At 43.0% G+C, this 20008-nt stretch overlaps 2 protein-coding genes and 1 non-coding gene across 4 annotated transcripts in view; 2 read left to right on the forward strand and 1 right to left on the reverse strand.

Annotated features, from left to right (window-relative positions):
- AFG3L2 (AFG3 like matrix AAA peptidase subunit 2) overlaps window positions 1–3688 on the forward strand; it is a 50175-nt gene extending 46487 nt beyond the window's left edge. Inside the window, exon 17 of one of the 2 annotated variants that reach the window (XM_036244979.1) lies at window positions 2979–3680. In XM_036244979.1, the coding sequence (XP_036100872.1) occupies window positions 2979–3221 (243 nt within the window). In that variant the 3' untranslated portion in view covers window positions 3222–3680. Of the gene's footprint in view, window positions 1–2978 lie in introns of both variants that reach the window. The other variant, XM_036244980.1, reaches the window with a different exon arrangement.
- On the forward strand, window positions 1329–1433 carry LOC118619408. Its single transcript, XR_004957188.1, has one exon. It is a non-coding gene; the product is annotated as a U6 spliceosomal RNA (small nuclear RNA).
- A 2186-nt stretch (window positions 3689–5874) lies between the features above and the next one.
- On the reverse strand, window positions 5875–19556 carry TUBB6 (tubulin beta 6 class V). Its single transcript, XM_036245387.1, has 4 exons — window positions 19425–19556; window positions 18895–19003; window positions 16927–17037; window positions 5875–7385 (listed from the first exon to the last, which is right to left on the reverse strand). Exons 1-4 carry the CDS (start codon window positions 19479–19481, stop codon window positions 6322–6324), a joined length of 1341 nt encoding a protein of 446 aa, XP_036101280.1. The 5' UTR covers window positions 19482–19556; the 3' UTR covers window positions 5875–6321.
- Between the last annotated feature and the right edge of the window lie 452 nt (window positions 19557–20008).

Here is a 20008-nt window from a genome sequence, read left to right on the forward strand (position 1 = left end):
TACTGTGAGCATAAAAAGCATGCTGGGTTTTGAAGATTTCGTATGAAAAAAGAATGTAAAATATATGTTATTTTTAATATCATTACATGTTGAAATGACAATATTTCCAATATATTGGATTAAGTAGAATATATTCTCACAACTTAAGTGATTACCCGCAACTGTGTAAATAGGCAAATTTGAAAATTAGTCTTTATCTCTTAAAGATATAGATAAAAACATATATGGATAAAATGATATGCTATCTGGTATTTTCTTCATAATAAACCAAGGAGCAGTAGATGAAACAAAAATGGCCCTAAGTTGATAATTATTGATAGTGGTTCGATAGGAATTAGTTATCCATTTTTTTCTACTTTTGTATATATATTTTTAAAAAATGTTTTCCTTTATTGATTTTAGAGAGAGATGAAGGGAGAGGGAGAGAGAGAGAGAGAAACATCGATAAGAGAGAACATCGATTGGCTGCCTCCTGCATGCCCCCCACTGGGGATCGGGCCTACAACCTGGGCATGTGCCCTGACCGGGAATTGAAATGGCTACGCTCAACCACTGAACCACACTGGCCAGACACCTTTGTACATTTTAAATATTCAATAATAATGGTTTTAAAAATTGCAAAGATGGCAGAAAAATATTTTATTATTTGGTATCTTTAAAAACATAGCATTTAATGTAAACTACCGATATGTTGAATTTCTTAGGGAGTTATCTACTAAATCTATTTTATGAGATCAGTTTACAATTTAACTTGCTTTATTCTCTTTCTAATGGTCGGATGCTCACTCTTTTCTATTCTCCTGACACTATCAATCACTGCCATACACATCTTTGGGTGGCCTGTTAAAATGTGTAGTGTCAAATTTGTGGTTGAATCATACAAATGAATAGAACTTCAAGATACATATTTTCATATTAACCTTCCTAGCTTCATTTTGTATCTTTGCCCTTGATTGTCTTTATTATATTCAGCTAACTTTTAAAATTTCCAGCTCACCCTGTTTCTGCCCTTTGCCCCAATACCCCCCCATCTACTTTATGTATCCTTCCAGAATATCTTTTTTTTTTTCTTTCTTTCTTTATTTTAGAGAGAGAGGAAGGGAGAGGGAGAGAGAAACATTGATGAGAGAGAGCATAGATCGGCTGCCTCCTGCATGCCCCCGACTGGGGATTTGGCCCACAACCTGGGCATGTGCCCTGGGACCAGGAATCAAACTGGCGACCTCCTGGTGCATGGGTCGACACTCAACCACTGAGCCACACCAGCCGGGCATCCTTCCAGTATTTTTTCGTGTGTATATACACACATAAAAAAGATACATTTTCCCGTGCTCACCTCAGCAGCACATATACCAAAATTGGAACGATAGAGAAGATTAGCATGGGCCCTGTGCAAAACTGACATGCAACTTCGTGAAGCATTCCATATTTTTTTCACAAAGGTGTGCATGTATATAGAAACTAAATTTTAGAAAATGGAATTTTGCAAGAATATGTAAATGGAATGTAAGAATAGCAAGGAAAATAAAACCAGATTAAATATAGTGGATTCAGAACAACCTTATTAAACAAAATTGAATAAAAAATAAAATGACTGAAAGATATTTAAAAAACCAATAATGTGCACCTGGCTGGCATGGTTCAGTGGTTGAGCATCTATCTACCCATGCACGTAGAGGTCGCTGATTCGATTCCCGGTCAGGCCACATGCCCAGTTTGTGGGCCAAAGCCCCACTTGGAGGCATGCAGGAGGCAGTTAATTGATGTTCTTTCTCATCAATGTTTCTCTCTCTCCCTCTCCCTCTAAAATTAAATAAAGAAAACAATTTTTTTTAATAAAAATAAAAAACTGCCCTAACCGGTTTTGCTCGGTGATTAGCGCATTGGCCTGTGGACCAGAGTGTCCCAGGTTCAGTTCCCGCTAAGGGCATGTACCTCGGTTGCAGTTTGTCCCTGGCCCCTGTTGGGGTCGTGTGGGTAGCAACCAATCGATGTGTTTCTCTTGGTTGATGTTTCTCTCTCTCTCTTTTACCCTCTCTCCCTCCTGCTCTATCTGAAGATAAATGCAAACGTATCCTCAGGTGAGGATAAAATAAAAAACAATAAAAAACAATAACGTAACCATATTTACACAGATCTCTAAATCTGAATGAAATAGGAAACCTGGGAAAAAAGAATAGGAAAATACAATTTTTTAAAAATAGTGCAGGAAGCAGTATCTGAATTACAGTTTCATCCTATATAAACCTAAATGAATGCAAACATGCCTATGAAAACAATGTAAGCAATCTTTAGTTGAATGGAAAAAATGTGTTCCACAAGATAGCAGAAGATAATTGCTATTTTAAAAATAGATCTAATTAAAAACAAAAGGTAGCAATAAGGAAAAACATGTGAAATAAGATGGCAATGTGTATAAAAGGTGATTTATTGCCCTGGCCGGTTTGGCTTAGCAGTTAGAACGTCAACCTGCGGACCAGAGTCCCGGGTTTGGTTCCTGCTAAGGGCACTTACCTCGGTTGCACTTTGTCCCCACCCCAATTGGGGTTGTGTGAGTCGCAGCCACTCGATGTGTTTCTCTCTCTTCCCCCCTCTCTCCCTCTAGCTCTATCTGAAGACAAATGCAAAAATGCCCTCGGGTAAGGATTTTAAAAAAAGAAAACTAAAGGTGATTTATCACAGAAAGATGTATTTTCCCTATTAAAAAGTAAACATAACAAATTACAGACATGCATCTCACTTTTCTCATTGAATAGGTGCATAATTGTTCATTGTGTGGATATACCGAATATATTTAGCCACTCCCTAACTGCTGGACATTTGTTTTCACAGTATTTCGCACATCTTACTCCAAAATTATGTGACCATATATATACCTTTTCAGTAGTTCTTAAAACCTTTTGGAGTGGTATTGGCTATAAAGAAAAACATTAGCTTTGAATAGAACTTGCTGAGTAACTGTATTGTTCATATTTCAGGTTGCTCTTCTTTTATTAGAAAAAGAAGTATTAGATAAAAATGATATGATTGAACTTTTGGGCCCCAGACCATTTGCGGAAAAATCTACCTATGAAGAATTTGTGGAAGGCACTGGCAGCTTGGATGAGGACACTTCACTTCCAGAGGGTCTGAAGGACTGGAACAAAGAGCGGGAGAAGGAGAAAGAGGAGTCCCCAGAAGAGAAAATCGCCAATCAGATCCATGGAGGGAGGCCATTTTAGCTTGTATTGTGGTTTCAGTTTGCACCTTATTTCAACTCTGGCTTTGTCAGAAGAATGAGAACACCGCTAGGTTGATCCTAACCAGCTGCTGACCAGCTGAAGTGGTGGGAAGAGGAGTACTTAATCCTCAGCTTCAGAAGTCCCAGTAGGGGTTGCAGGGTGATTTTCCCTAAGGCCCTGGTTTCGGACAGCGGCTGGGAAAGTGGAGATCAGTGCCCTGCACTGCTTCCTCTCCACCAGGGAAGCCAGCTGAACATGTCAGGGAGAGAATGAAAGCTCGCCTGTGTGGGAGAGGTCTGTATTTCACTTTCCATCACCCCAGTCGTCATTCCCATTTCTCTTCAGAGGCTATGAAATTAAATTGGATCCTAATAAGAATATTTTAATTTGACTAATACTTTAAAGGTTAAATCCAGATCATATGTTGCTGTTTTAATGGGATGGTTTTCTACAGGGAGCTGTGACATATTAAAAAATATGAATGTATTATGTAAATACAGCTTCTTTACATCAAAAATAAAGTGTAAACATTTTACATTTTTTCTCCTGACCACACAGAGGACCACTGTTTATGCTTGGGATACTTTCTTTCAGAAAACAAAATATCAGTCTTTCTGGTTCTCATGTTGGTCAAACCATTTGGATCTGTAAGTCAGTGTGTAATAATAGCAGGTGTGGCAGGCTGTCCCAAGCCATCACCTGGATTTCAGAGAAGGGCAGTGACAAACTAGGGAGGCCCCTGTGCCCTGGATCTTCCATGACTTCCCAGGTTTGAACTGGAAGCTGTTACTATTAGAAGGGTTGTGTGGTTCCAGAAAAGTGGAGGTCTGCAATGTTGCAAACTTAGGTTAGGCCAGAATTCTTACCAAAAGGTGACATGTAGAAGATGTACTAAGTCTTCCAGTGCCCCTATTTGGATATGGAAGTACCATACATTTTTGCACTTATTAATGTTTTTTTAACAGCCTCCTTTAATGTCGTTCCAACTTGCCTTGCATGTTCTCAATGTAGTTAAGTATGTTGTGGGAATAGTGACTCCTCAGACTTAAGACATCGGTGGCGTCTGGAGCAGCACTGGGCTGATGGTATGGGAGGTGGCTCAGGCAGGCTGCTCTACTCAGTGACCTGCAGAAGTCACACACTGACTGCCTCCTTTCCTCAGAGAAGCGTGTGGGAAGTTGTTGAGTGAAGAATTGTTTTAAGACTGCAGGAGGACTCACTTGGCCATCAGGGTGGTTAGTGAGTTCTCCACATAAGCAGTAGATGAGATGTTCTGTACTCCTTCCTCTTCCCACTGCAAAGAGAGGTGCTGTTCTGGCTGGCCTCAGCTGGGAGGCTGCTGGGTGGAAGAAAGTGGGTTGTGCCAAACATGGGTCATGTTTGATTCAGTAAGAAAACTGACAAAGCTGTCTGTGAGACTCAGTCAGATGGTAACCCACATATCCTGTGGCCCTCAATAGACCTCATCTATACAAGAATGGTCACTCCTGCACTCTAGGCACTGGTGAGGGTTATCTATGTTGGGGCCTAAATAGAACCTGGCCCACAACAGGTGCTATGGCGCATCTTTCCTCTTTCAAAGGCAATCAAACCCAGCACATTTCCAGGTTAGATGGGGATGGTTAAGGTTTATTTTTACTGTAGTCTCACAAAATAGTTCAGACTTCTGCAAAAATGAGATCTGTTCTCACCTCAGTTCAGTTCATGCTGTCTACTCAAAGTTAGGGCTCAGCACAAAATAAATGTAGTTACTGGATGTGAGCCATGGCATCACAGAGCACCCAGCAGCGCTAGGTCACTGTGAGGTGGCCCTACATCTTGGTGGCTCCAAATGGCAAAGGCTCACTTCTCCTTATCCAACAAAGGTCAGGGGAGGGGGCTTTGCTCAGCACTTACTAATGGATATGCTATGTTATCTTTGCAGGAGGAATCAGGATCCCCACTTGGAAGGCAGAACAGAGGGCCAAACACTAACATTTGCTTCCACCTGGAAGTGATTATGCCACTCACATTCTTTTGGCTAAAGCGAAGTCACACATTCATAGCTAACTTGGGCAATTGCCAATTACTAGTAAAACTAGCCTGGTCCTATCCTGTGGAATGTCACCTTACAAGACCTCTTACAGAAGTTGTGGCTAGTTTACAGGAAACATAAAGTGATAATTTATTGTATAGAAAAGAGCCTTCACCCTGTGCTGGGCCAGGCTGCTGGCCTGGGTTCCTGGCCTGAGCACTTATGGAAGGAAGCTCAGCAGCCCTCGGAGCCCACCCTACTGGGTGCCCCCTCACCCAAGAGCTTGCCAGATCCTGAAGGTAATTTTCTGTGGCTCCTCTGGCAAATCTCAGCTGAGTTGTTAGGGAAGGCTGGGACCCACTAGCCCAGGACATGATGTAGGGAAACGGAAAATTCTGTGGGAGGTCTAAATGTTTGTTGCTGGGAGTTGATGGGCTTCTCTTTATGCATGCACTACCTTTAGGCTCAGAATTCTGGCTACCACCCTTAAAGCCTGCAATTCAAGAAAACCCTCTTTTTTCTCAGTTCTTCTAGTGAGCTGCATGGGCAATTCACCCAGGAAGGGACTAGAGATCTGAGCCACCATTGTAATGATGCAAACCAACCTATTATATAAGCAAAGGCTGGAAGAGACAAAGGAACAGTTTTAGTGTTTTATTACGAATAAGTTGTTTCATAGGTCAATATTGCATATTCAGTATAAGGCAACACTCCACAGCTTCCATTTCACAAAGGATGAAAAAATACTGTTTCTTACTTCCCCACTAATTCTCAAACATGGTTGAACATTTAACAGAAGGTGAAGTTTATTTATTCAGCCCTTTACTGATGGCCCATAAGTTCTTTTAAGTCCTCCAGTAGAAAATGTCCTAGTTTGATCTGATTGGGTAGGACTGACAATTCTCTGCTCTTTTAATGCATTTTCTTTATTCTAGATGACTGAGAGTGCAATTTTATTGCATTTGGGAGGGGCCTGCACCCATCTATTTAGACCAGTGCATCATTCAATGGCCACCGAAGTTAAGACACATTAGAATTAAAGCAAGAAAATCTGAATTGTCGTATCTGAGACAGGGGCATTCCTCTCTATTCGTTGATCTCTTCTTCATCGTCTTCAAAAGCTTCTTCACCATCATTGGCCGTAGCTTCTTGATATTGCTGGTACTCAGACACCAGGTCGTTCATGTTGCTCTCTGCTTCTGTGAACTCCATCTCGTCCATGCCCTCCCCCGTAAACCAGTGCAGGAAGGCCTTCCGGCGGAACATGGCAGAAAACTGCTCTGAGATTCGCTTGAACAGCTCCTGGATGGCCGTGCTGTTGCCAATGAAGGTGGAGGCCATCTTGAGGCCCCGAGGAGGGATGTCACACACGGCCACCTTGACGTTGTTAGGGATCCACTCCACAAAGTAGCTGCTGTTCTTGTTCTGGATGGCCAGCATCTGCTCATCCACCTCCTTCATGGACATGGGGCCCCGGAAGACGGTGGCCACAGTCAGGTAGCGCCCATGTCTTGGATCACAGGCTGCCATCATATTCTTAGCGTCGAACATTTGCTGAGTCAGTTCGGGCACTGTCAGGGCCCGGTACTGCTGACTGCCTCTGGCCGTGAGGGGGGCAAAGCCGGGCATAAAGAAGTGAAGGCGGGGGAAAGGGACCATGTTCACCGCAAGCTTTCGGAGGTCAGCATTGAGCTGGCCCGGGAAGCGTAGTGAGGTGGTGACCCCACTCATGGTGGCTGACACCAGATGGTTGAGGTCCCCATAGGTTGGTGTAGTCAGCTTCAGGGTGCGGAAGCAGATGTCGTACAGGGCTTCGTTATCAATGCAGTAGGTCTCATCCGTGTTCTCCACCAGCTGGTGGACTGACAAGGTGGCATTGTAGGGCTCCACCACCGTGTCTGAGACCTTGGGCGAGGGCATGACGCTGAAGGTATTCATAATCCTGTCAGGATACTCCTCTCTGATTTTGCTGATGAGCAGCGTGCCCATGCCTGACCCCGTTCCTCCTCCCAGGGAGTGGGTCAGCTGGAAGCCCTGCAGGCAGTCACAGTGCTCACACTCTTTCCTCACCACGTCAAGCACCGAATCCACCAGCTCTGCTCCTTCTGTGTAATGCCCCTTTGCCCAGTTGTTCCCGGCACCAGTTTGTCCTGGAATAAGCAAGAGTAGCATGCAATTTAAATAGGGCAAGACCGGTTTGGCCCTGGCCGGTTTGGCTCAGTTGGTTGGAGCATCATCACCGAAAGGTTGTGGGTTCAATTCCTGGTCAGGGCACATACCTAGGTTTCAGGTTCAATCCCTGGTTGGGGTATGTGTAGGAGGCAACCGATGGATGTTTCTCTCTCAATAAGCATGTCCTCAGATGAGGATAAAAAGAAGCATAAATAAATAAAGAGGGCAAGATAGGAGGGAACTGCTCACTGATGTTAATACTTTTAAAATAGTGATGGAGAAGATGTGTTAGGAAATGGTTAGATAATATGGTGTGGGCCAAAGTCAGCAATGGGGAAGGCACCCACCAATACTGCTGGTGAGCACATGAATTAGTACCTCTTTACACAAGTTAAATACCTATCAACTTTAAAAAAATGTTTGTTTATTTTTTGTTAATCCTCACCCCAAGGATAGTTTTCCATTGATTTTTAGATAGAGTGGAAGGGAGGGAAGGAGGGAGTGAGAGAGAGACATCAGTGTGAGAGACACATTGATTGGTTGCCTCCTGTATGACCCCAACCAGGGCTGGGTCTTCATGCCTTTGACTGGGAATCAAACCCAAGACCCTTCAGTCTGCGGGCCAGTGCTCTAACCACTGAGCTAAACCAGCCAGGGCAATACCTATCAATTTTTAAGATGGATATGTTATGACCAGGTGATTTCATTCTTATTTTTAAATAGGTAATTCTTACACATGGTAAAACTCAAAGGAAAAAATACGTACACATTAAAAAAACACCTTACTTTCCTTCTTCTTTGAGCTTTCCAAACTTTGTACTATGTACAAATATTTTCTTTTAAAAACAGTAACATTTTTCACATAAACAGAGCCCCTCATTTATCATCCAGGATTACTATTGCAAAATTTTCTGAGCACCAACTATTTACTTTGCATCTATAATTAGATACTCAGCACAGGAAGTGATTCAAACCCTCAAACTGCTTCTAGCCCGGTGGTGGTAAGGTGAGCAGAACTAAAAAATTTTTGTATTTTTAATCAAATAGTTCAAGTAACTAGAAAGAGATCTTATAGTTAGTCTATTTTCTGCTTATCATTTTCCCCACCTGCTTATTTATCTTACTTTATGGATGAAACTTTGCATTTGAAAGGTTGGCTTTTAAATTTAAAATCCAATCTTTTAGTTCACTTCATCATAAAATTAAAGGTCTATCAGTAATGAAGGTATATTTCCCAAGCTGTATAAATAATCAGGCCTGTGTGTACATAAAAAGTGGTCAAGTTACAGTTTTTGCTTTCCTGGATACTGCACATTTCCTGTAATTGCTCTTAAATATAGCTCTGTAGCACTGAAAATACTATAAAACTACATACCTTTCATACATTTTTAAGTTGACATGTAATTTGTCTTCTTAAATTCAAACAGTTGTAAATGACACAATTTTAATTTCTAGGGTACTATAACTACTCCCATTTAAAAACAACTGTTACGGCCTGGCTGGTGGGGCTCCGTGGACTGAGCATCATCCCATGGACTGAGAGGTGCAGGTTCGATTCCCAGGCAGGGCACATGCCTGGGTTGCAGGCTTGACCCCCGGTGTGGAGCATGCGGGAGGCAGCCAATCGATGTCTCTCTCTCACACTGATATTTCTATCTCTTTCTTCCTCTCTCTCTCTCTAAAAAAAAAATAATAATAATAAATAAAAACAATTGTTACAGCCCTGGCCAGTTCCCCTGGCCAGTGTGGCATCAGCTCACATACTGAAGGGTCTTGGGTTTGATTCCCAGTCAAGGGCAAGTACCTATGTGTAGGAGGCAACCAATCGATGTTTCTTTCTCTCACTCTCTCCCCCTTCCCTCCCTCCCTCCCACTCTCTCTAAAAATCAATGAAAAAAAATATCCTTCAGTGAGGATTAAAAAACAATAATAAAATAAAATAATTTAAAAAATAAAAATAAAAACTGTTAAATGTATCCAATAGCATTTATATAAAAATCAGAAATAAATTGTAAGTTGAAACTGATTGTTAAATTCCTATGATCACAAGATCGTAAAAATGTGTGATTATAACTGTTTTTTTAATTAGTTCATTTATCAAAAGATGAGTATTAAATATTGCCAGAATAAGACAAGGCATCAATTTTATTCTTCATTTTCTTTTCATGTATATATGTTTAAAAAATGTTTACATAGCATGTAAATGAGAATGAATTGTATTCTAACAATGTCATTCAACTATATGATCTCCTTCAGAGCTATATGCCAAAAATCAAATAGTTGATCTTTCATCAAAAAGTATTTTTAATCATATTTCAGCCAAATACTCAATTTTGTTGAAAGCAGAGTTGGGAACATAACTTGCATCAGTCATTCTTTCCTTCTCTTTTTGGAAGATACCAAAAGGCTTTCCCAAGACTTATTAAATGCTAACTCTTTCACATAAAGGCATTTTGTTTAATCCAATATACTTAGAGTTCAGAAAATGGAAATATCAACCAATACAACTTTGTCAATATGATTTTTTAATAAAATGTTTAAAAATATTTTCTAAGTGTTTAGGTTGCTATTTTAGCTTATAAAAACTATTGCCCATATAATCTAATTGGCAAAGGCAGTTGTTATTATTAGAGCAATCCTCCAAATTAAACATACTTTCTGTCAGAAAACCGTGACTTTATTTTTAAATTCAAATAGGTCAATATGCATTTCAAAGAATATTAGGAAAACCACTGAGAACTAAATTCTAGAGCATGCTATAAGGTAAATTATGAAAAACAGTAAAATCAAACAATACAGAGATAATTTATCTATTTAATAATAAACTATGAAAAGAAGGTACTGCTGTTTCTCATTACTTTAACAGGTAATACGGAAATGTAATATATAGCTAAAATTGTAAGTTATTCAGAAAGCAAGGAAGATTATTAAAAAGCATTATATTTCGCCCTGGCCAGTGTGGCTCAGGTGGCTGGGCATCCATCATCCCATACACTGAAAGGCTACCCGTTCAATTCCCAGTCAGAGCACATGCCCAGGTTGTGGGCTCAATCCTGGGGAGGGGTGTGCAGGAGACAGCCGATGGATGTTTTACTCTCACATTGATATTCCTCTTCCTCACCCTTCCTCTCTCTAAAACTCAATTTTATGTACACACACACACACACACACACACACACACACACACACAATTTAAAAGCATTATATTTCTTTACTAAAAGGCATATTAAGCTCTAGTTTTAAAAGGAAGACTCATGTATAACAAATAAGGCCATCAGCACCCTGATTAGACTTTCCCTCCACACCGAGAGACTCGGGTACACTGCTGCCAGCAGGAGTGGGCAGGTGATTTGATCGCCTTAAGTGATCAAAAGCAAAAGGAGGCAGAGATGCCAAGGCCTGTTTGTCCTTCTGCTCAGGGCCAGGACACTGCTGGCCCTGCACTGTACTAACCTCTCTCCACTTACTCTCCAGAAATTAACTTGACTTTTGCCTACACCCAGCTGGTGGCAGAATTCACAACCGCTGCCTGAAGACCAGCTTCTCTGTGGCGTGTGGGCAGATCCATACCTGATGTTGCACACCTGAGGAGGAAACTAAGGTAGGCAGCAGTGACCCCACCAAGGCTTCTTCTTGAGACCAGCCTTGTGCTACATCAGCTAAGATGAGTAGATGGAAGGCTCTGTGCACTCCAGGGGCGGGCCCCTCACACTGAAGTCAGCTGATGAGCACCCCTGGATTCCACGCTGTACTCAAAGCCTTCATCTTAGGTGAATGAGTCATCTTAAATTTCTTTGTATCTTCCATAGCATTTATTAGTGCTAAGCACTGTGGTGTTACTGGAAGTCTAAAACAAGAACAACAACCCTAATCCTGTGATTCTTCGGTAATGTAAAAATGTATTGACTATTAGCAACTCGTATCAAATACAAAGGGATACCATCCTTGAATATCTAAAGCCCTACAAATCAGTAAGGAAAACAACAGCCTTCAGGGAAAAAGGCTATAAATAGGATATTTATATCCTATTTATAGGATATAAAGGATATAAAGGAAATAAAGGATATAAATAGTTCACAGGGAAAGAAATTCAAATAACTTAAGTATTTGACATATTCTTCATAAGGGAAATGCAAATTAAAACAAGACGATTGGATTTCTCCCCTATGAAATTGACAGGTCAAAAAGTTCAATAACACTGTGTTGGCAAGAGTTTGGGGAAAGGCCTCTTCATACACTGGAGCTGCTGGAGACTTAAGAGAACTAGCTCCTCTGGAGAACAATGTAGCAGTATCTGTCAAATTAGCCCCCCTGGACTCAGCAATTCTACTTCTTTCAATTTTTCCTAGATAGCTGTACCCACACATGTGCAAAATGACATGTAGACACATACTCTTTGAAGAGCAGTTTGCAATAGTGAAGAAAAAAGGAAGCAACCTTAGTATCTTTTAAAAGAAGATGGCATTGCCCAGCTGGTGTGGCTCTGTGGTTGCCAAGAGGTCACCAGTTTGATTCCTGGTCAGAGCACATGCCCAGGTTGTGGGCCAAATCCCCAGAGCAGGGCATGCAGGAGACGGCCAATCGATGTTCTCGGTCATCGATGTTTCTATCTCTCCCTCCCTCTTACTCTAAAATTAATTAAAAAATAAAATATAATAAAAATAAAAAATAAAAGAGGATGGCAAAGGAATACTATCAGCCATCAACCCTAGTATTGAGATGGAAAAAAATTTCAGAATATATTGCTAAGGGGGAAAAAAACTCAAGAGTACTAAATAGTGCACATAGTTGACTATCATCTTACGTATGTAAATAGATATGTTATCTGCTGGGATGGGCACGGAGTGTCTGAAAGGACACATAAGAATCTGAGAGTAGCTGCCTCTGGGAAGGAGCCTGGGTGGGCATCAGCTTGGATAGAAAGGAGATCAAGTTTTCAGTGAGTACTTTGTTGTCCTTTTTAATCCTAGACCATGTAAATCTTTTATCTGGCTAGCTAGTAAATGAATGTTTTTAACTTCATTAAAACATTTCAAAATGCATTTTGGAAAGAAATTGAAGAAATACACACTGAAGTAATAAATGATTATCTCTGAAGGATGGGATTACAGGGAGTTCAGTTTCAATATTACATATTGCTTATAAAAATTCAATTAAATATAAGTGTATTTTATAATCATCAAAAGAAAATAATGGAAACCCATCTTGAAGGAAAATTCTTAAGTATCACCAGTAAGTGGGGAATTACCAAATGATGAGAGGCACACAGTGGAAAGGCACTGTATCTGTCAAGGGAGGTGCCTGAGATATGTTAATGAACTTTTCAAAAAGCTCTAAAATGTTATGTGTAATATGACCCCATTTTCCAAAAATCAACTCTGTGTGTGTGTGTGTGTGTGTGTGTGTACACACACAGGTGCAAGTGTATATACATAGAAAAGGTCAGGCGACACACACCTCCACAGTCAATAGCATTTAGTTATCTTCAGGGATTAAAATCTCAGAGCCCATCAGCCCTGGCCGGTTTGGCTCAGCGGTTAGAGCGCCGGCCTGAGGTCTGGAGAGACCCGGGTTTGGTTCCTGCTGAGGGCACATACCTCGGTTGCGGTACATCCCCGGCCCTGGTTGGGTCGTGTGGGTGGCGACCACTCGATGTGTCTCTTTCACGTCTATGTTTCTCTCTCTCTCCCCCTTCCACTCTATCTGAACAAAATATCAAAAAATGTCCTCAGGTGAGGATAAAAAAATAAAATCTCAGAGCCCATCAGTGGAAAGGATGGGGCGGGGGTGGGAGGGATGCCTGTATTTACACTATACCCTTGTGTATTGTTTGAAAAAAAAAGGATGTGGTAACAGTTTGTTTTAACTTTGTAACAAAAACATTAAATATGTTTACATATTAAATAGTGATGTTTCCAGAACCACCCGTGTGAAGTGTGAAACCTTGTGTGAAGTGTGAAACCTCGGCTGGCCCCTGTGCTTGTCTGCCTTAGCCCCACCTTACAAGTGAGCCCAGCCTCACTCCTGTATTCTTCGCTCCATGTGGCAGGACAAAAGCACCAAGGCTAGTGCCATGACAGGATCAAAGTAATGGTGCAGATATTGTCTACCTATTTAATAATAAACTGTGAAACAGCCCCTCCGTGCCTGTACCAGACTGTGTGGGCACCAGCCACTTCAGCCCCTTCCTTGACTACGAGGTGGCTGTGTTCTCTTATCTTTCTTCCAGCCCAGTTGGGTCACACAGTGAAACCTGGCTGACTGCCTATGCTTACCAGGCTTACTGTCCTGGTTACTGTCCTTCCTATGCCGCCACTAACTCTTGTCCACTCCCTCTCCACCCAATCCAGCAGAAAGCAGCCTGGCCAGACCACAGCAGAGAACAAACTGGAGGCTAGCCTTATACTCAGGGTTAGCCTTGTACCTGGGGCTCAATGTAGAACTATCACACCTGTACAAAGAAAAGACTGAGTGTAATTGTTACAAAGATACTAGGAATTATTTCATTAAAATAGAGTGGAAACTAATAACTGAAACTAGGCAGGTGGCTTTAGGCAGACATATAGCCACCGTAAATCAAGCTTGCTCTAGCTGTGAGTGCACAAGATTCTGAACTTGACCCTTTCTCTTCCTTCAGCTCTCACCATTCACTTGGCTTCCTCAATATTTGTAACATGATTAGCCTAGAAGTTTTCTCTGCTCTTGACAAAAGGAGGAAGCTGGTGACTTCTGAAAAATATTTTGCCACTGTCTCATAGCAACAGATGTTCCCAGTTAAATATTTGGGGGTCATGAGGCCGAACATCTTCTGTAATGCAGTGTTGTGCCATTAACCAGCGGCTCCAGATTGTAGAACACAAGGCTGCAATCTCAAGCTTTGGCAGTCGGGTTGCAACAGATCTCCTGGGTTTTCTCCGAATCTACCCTCTGGTTTACCTCCAGCTCACCCTGGGGGTATGTGCTGTCTGACCTCTCTCCTAGCACTAAATTTTGAAGAAAAAAGTACAAGTGCAGAAAGAGACTTAAAGGAAAGTTTATGTCTCTGGTGGTTCATTTTCTCCCACAAGACTCTTTCCCACTATCTAACAAGCATGACTGCTATGCAGCCAGCAGTTTGTTAAGAAAAAGTTTGTTTTTAAAGTATATACATGTTCAAAACTCAAATGCAGATAACATTCACTTTTAGAATTATACGTATTTCAAGTCTGTTTAAAACAAACAAACAAACATTTCAAACTATATCTGAAAATGGGCTGACACCTGGTTTATTTTAATTGCCAACTCTGAAACAGTGAGTAAGAAAGCCACAGGAGGATGGACCAGCTCCCATTCACAGAAATGCTGCCTCTTTCACGGAGAATGCCGTGAAAACAACTGTTTACCCAAAAAATACAGTATGTTCATACATTTTGGATACCCCTCCATTCCACAAAACAAATGTGCTATTTTAACAAAGTGAGCATATTCATTTAAACAATTCACAATTATTAATAAAAAGAGCATCAAGTTTTAAAAACTACTTTGAATAATATTATTTCACATCAGTGTACAATGTGTTAAAATTCTTAAATATTCTGAATCAAAACTAGGTAGGCATGTTCTGGTAAGAAGTAATCCTGGAGACAGTTTAAATACCAAATATCATTTCTAACATTTTTCAAGGTTTAAAGGAACAGTAAATCAGATAATTAAATGGTTACTATAGATGTCTTAATTTGTTCTTAAACTTTTTGATCCCATTTATTGACACTTAGAAAGACAAGACCAAACCGTTCTTACACTTTCAATATTCAGTTCAAATAAATAAAACCAAAGAAAACTTCCACAATTGCCAAAGCTGGTGCTCTGAGAAACTAGCTTATCACTACTTCAATAGTTTGTGACAATTCAATTATGTAAAAATCAGTTCATGGTTTGACTCTTTGAAACCTCAACAGATCCTGGCTGTGCAGGAAGTGTGGCCAAGGGTGAGGCCAGACTCCTGAGCAGACATCTGGCCTGAGGGAAGGAGAAAGGAAGGCTGAGAAGGTGCATGGCCTCTGCTGTCCTACTAGAGACCATAGTCTCATCCATGACGTTTCTTATGACAGATTTAATGCATGTAAAAGGGTATGAAGAGTAATATAATAAATACCTACCTACCTACCACCCATGAAGCCCAATATAAAATGCATATATTTAGTACATCTTAAATTTAAACAAAGTAGAAGAGATCATTTTTTTTTTCTATTTTCTCTCCAAATATAGTTGGTGTGTGTGTTTTGGCTAACCAACCTCTATGGGAACAAGGTTCACTGAGCTGCATTTTATTATTGTCTTTATACATGAGTCCTGTTTGTGTGCTCGGGGTCAATTGTGGTCTCTAGTTCAGTGAAAGGTAAAGAATATAAATGTTCTAATTTGTGGACTATCAAAATATTGGCAATTTAGGTTTTCTGATATAAGAAAAGGGACACTTGAGTCCCTTTTGTGAAAAACTCTTGAACAAGTTATTATCAGAAGCTTCACCTGTCCCGCTGGTTGTGTAGGTTGTCATGGTGATGGGGAAGCAGATGATACCGAGGACACAAACTCTATGAACATTCATCTTCCTGAGTCACCTTTCTAACAAGTCACTGCCAGATTCTGCTACAAAGTAATCAATTCATATACCAATAAAATCTTCCAAGATTCTATATCCTCTTGTATACTTTGAAGTAACCTTGACTCTAAAAAACATGGCTACAGGGTGATGGAGGCTGATAACACTAACATTACCACTTTATTTAATTTACATAATTTTCTTTAGAAGTTTACAGAGAGGAAAAGTGCTATTATCATTTTTTTAGCTAGAAGAAGGGAGGGGAGGATTTGCCCAATTCTGATAGAACAAAACTCATATGGCACCAGTCTTTGGAAAGAAAGCAGAAGAACTATCTATAGATAATGGAAAAGGTATAAACATATTGAAGTTAAAAGATGAGCAAGCCCTGGCTGGTGTGGTTAGAGCACCAGCCCGTACACTAAAGGGTGTCAGGTTCAATTCCCAGTCAAGTGCACATACCTAGGTTGCAGTTCGATCCCTGGCCCTGGTTGGGTTGCGTTCAGGAGGCAACCAATCAATGTGTCTCTCTCACATCAATGTTTCTCTCTCTCCCCCTCCCTCCCTTTCACTGTCTTTAAAAATGCATGGAAAGAATATCCTCAGGTGAAGATTAACCAAAAAAGAAAAAAAAAAAGCAATACAGAAACCAAAAGCAAATGATTATTATAATAATTTATGAAGGGAGAAAAATTTAATGTTTAAAAATTATTTTTAAGTAAAGAACTATCAGTGTAAGTATTTCATTTAGAGATACAGGTTAAATTCCTAAAAAAAAAAAAAAAAAAAAAAAAAAAGTCAAGAATTAAGAGGTTCCTGTGATCAGTCTGGACTGTTGATTTCCGTTCCAAGATTTTTTATGCTATGTTTTTTATCTCACACATAAATTAGTTTTGATGTTTAAAAAAGAAGAAGAAAGCAGAAAAGATAGAACCTACCGAAGATGAAGTTATCAGGCCGGAAGAGCTGCCCAAAAGGCCCGGACCTCACACTGTCCATGGTGCCGGGTTCCAAGTCCACCAGGGCAGCTCTGGGCACGTATTTCTGAGCTGGAAGAAACAAAACCCACCCATTAAAGGTCACTTTCTGGTTTCTAAAGTAGTGGACTTCCCTACAGCAAGTCCCACCAACTCAGCTGTCTGAAATTTATGAAGCAAGGTTTCAGAAAGGGTACCTGGCTTTCTTAGAATCACAGACTCTTAGCAGTGGGAGAACCAATCCCACCCTTGAATTGTTCAGATGAGGAAACCAGCCCAGGCATGAATGGGCAGAGGATGTTTCAGGAATAAGCAGGGTGAGAAATCAAGTCTTCTGATTTCCTGCCTCCTATATTTTCCAGTTCACCCTAACATCTCTTTCCTGTTGGGCAGTTTACTTTTATAGCTCCATGGAAATAAACTGTATCTGCTGTGGCAAATTGCCAGGCTGCCATGACATACTTTCTGCTTTTAGGCACCTCCCTCATGCACACATGTACATGAACCCAAGCTACAATCTGAGCACTTAATTACAGGTACCATTTCATAAGACGTTTTCCAAGAGACACTCATTTATAAGTGAGTGCTACTGGGTAGCATTTCCATGTGGAAGTACACTTTTGTGCCAGTTGGGCAAGAAACTGTTCTCAGTGAGGATTGGGTTAATACGATGGCACACAGGAACTGCTCTTCAACTCCAGTTCTGCAATGCACACTCAGATTGAAGAAAGGATGAAACTAAGCTGGACCTAAGGGTTAACAGGAAGGAAGTGCAATATATACTGGAATTTTCCTTAGTTCTATCTACAAAGTTCATCTTTTAGGCTCTACATTTCCAGACCTTTTGTCATAGCTGCTTAATGAATAAAACCCAGTGATTTATGCATATTGCTCTTCTCAGCTCTTATGTGGACAAGTAGCATGTGAATCCAAAAAATGGAAAGTGATTATCTCTGGGAATATATGTCCTGTGTGGAAGGATAGCATCTGTCATTTTTTGGATGGCCTTTCAATGTCTTAGTTTTTTGTTGTTTTGAAGGGTATGTATCATTTTTATAATAAAAAATTGTTACAGAAATAATGTATATATGCAGCTACAATACATATTGTAGATATCCAGGACAGGGTATTATATTATTCCCTGAGTCCACCAGACAATTACCCAGAATTGTCTAGTTTCAGCTTCCAGGGAGTGTCATCTTTTTGGGGGTCTGCAAAGGGCCAGAAAAGTCATTTCAGGGAGTGCTTTTCAAATTTTTAGCCAAGAACCTCCATTGAGAGATACATCTTAAATCGGAAAGAAGGAAAAAAGCCGGATATTATCCACTAAGTTGATTTCACAACACTACGGGGTAGTCTGGTTCAAAATCTCAGACCCGCGCGGAATTGGGCGGTTTGAAATAAAATGACCGCGCATTTCCCGCCCCTGCGGGAGCAAGGGAAGAACCAGGGCATCCTGCTATATCCCAGGTGCACTTTTCCTAGCGCAAACTACCCCGGCGAGGAGGCGAGCCCCGAGCCCTGAGGCGTAGGAGACCACGCAAGGCCGGGGTCAAGAGGGTGATGGCCGTGGTACGGTGGGGTAGGGCACGGTCCGGGAGTGGGAAGACCGGGATCCCAGAGACAGGATGGCCGAGGTCCAAGAGGGCGGTGGCCGGGGTCTGGGCAGGGTTGGCCAGGGTCCCAGAGGGGTACGGCCGTGGTCGGGTCCGGAGATGGCCGGGATCCGGGAGGGGGGTTGGCCGAAGTCCCACGGGGGAATAGCCGGGTTCCGGTGGGGAAGGGCGTGGTCGCCGAGAGCAATGGCCGAGGGTCGGAGGGGGGATGGACGGAGTAGGGATGGACGGAGTGGGGCTGGCCGGGGTCCGGCTGGGAAGGGTGCGGTCCCAGAGGTAGAAGGCAGCGACCCGGCCGCACCAGGCTACTCACACGATGACTCATTGTAGTAGACGTTGATTCTCTCCAGTTGCAAGGCCGAGTCACCCACGTAGCCTCCCGCCGGGTCGATACCATGTTCATCGCTGATCACTTCCCAAAACTTTATGCAGGATGGGGGGTGGGGGAGGACATGCGGTCAGAACCCGGAGCCCAGGGCGTGCCCCTCCCGCCCGCAGCTAACCCCAGGGCGGCGGGGTGGGAAGGGGGACGCGCGTCCGTGGCTCCCGAATTCCAGCCCGGGAAGAGCACGCGCCTGAGCCTCCGGCGGCCGCTCCCAGTTAGCGCGAGGATGAGAGGCAGGGGTCCCGGGCTGTGACGCCTCTTCCGCCTCAGCGCCACTCCTCCAGCCCTTCCCGGTGCAGCGCGGGGCAGGACTGGGCTCCAAGGACCGAGAGGCTCAGAGCTGGTGCTCACTCGGGCAGGCCGTGCAGCCCGCACCCAGGGTCCAGTCCGGACACCACGGGCCTGCAAGCTGCCCACCGCAGGGAAGCCCAGTCCCGCGCGGCCCGCGCCCGACCCACCTTGGTGCCTATCTGGTTCCCGCACTGGCCCGCCTGGATGTGCACGATCTCCCTCATGGCGGGCGCCGGCTCTGCGCTCGGAAAGCTCGCTCTTCCGACCGCCTGGGCGACTGCGGGCCCGCGGCACGCTGGTGGAACTCGACCTCCTCCCGCCCTCCACCCCTTCCTCCCACCCCCGGCCCTCGGGACCAATAGCTGCGGGCCTTGCTCTCCAGGGCCGGGCCCGCTCCGCCCAGCGGTCCAGCGCCTCCCTCCGCTCTTCCCCACCCCCGCTCTTCATCCTCCCCTTCCCCGGCCTCCTTGTCCCCGCGCCAGCGCCACCCCCACCCTCCCTTCGGCTCGCTTACCCCCGGGCCATCCTCCAGGAACCGCCTAGAGCCTGTGCGGTCTTGGAAGGGAGAACTGACAGGGGACAGGAGAGGGACCCCTTGCGGGGGGGGGGGCAGCCAATCCGGGAAATGAGCGGATCCCTCCAGCGCCCAGTAATGAAGAGGCGGAAAGAAAGGACAAATGGCTAACGTCCCCTCCCCCACCCCATTTTGCCGCCTGTTGCTGACCCACCCGGGAGGGAGACTGGAGACCCC

Source organism: Molossus molossus, unplaced genomic scaffold (assembly GCF_014108415.1).
Source record: "Molossus molossus isolate mMolMol1 unplaced genomic scaffold, mMolMol1.p scaffold_m16_p_6, whole genome shotgun sequence".
Classification (NCBI taxonomy): Eukaryota; Metazoa; Chordata; class Mammalia; order Chiroptera; family Molossidae; genus Molossus; species Molossus molossus.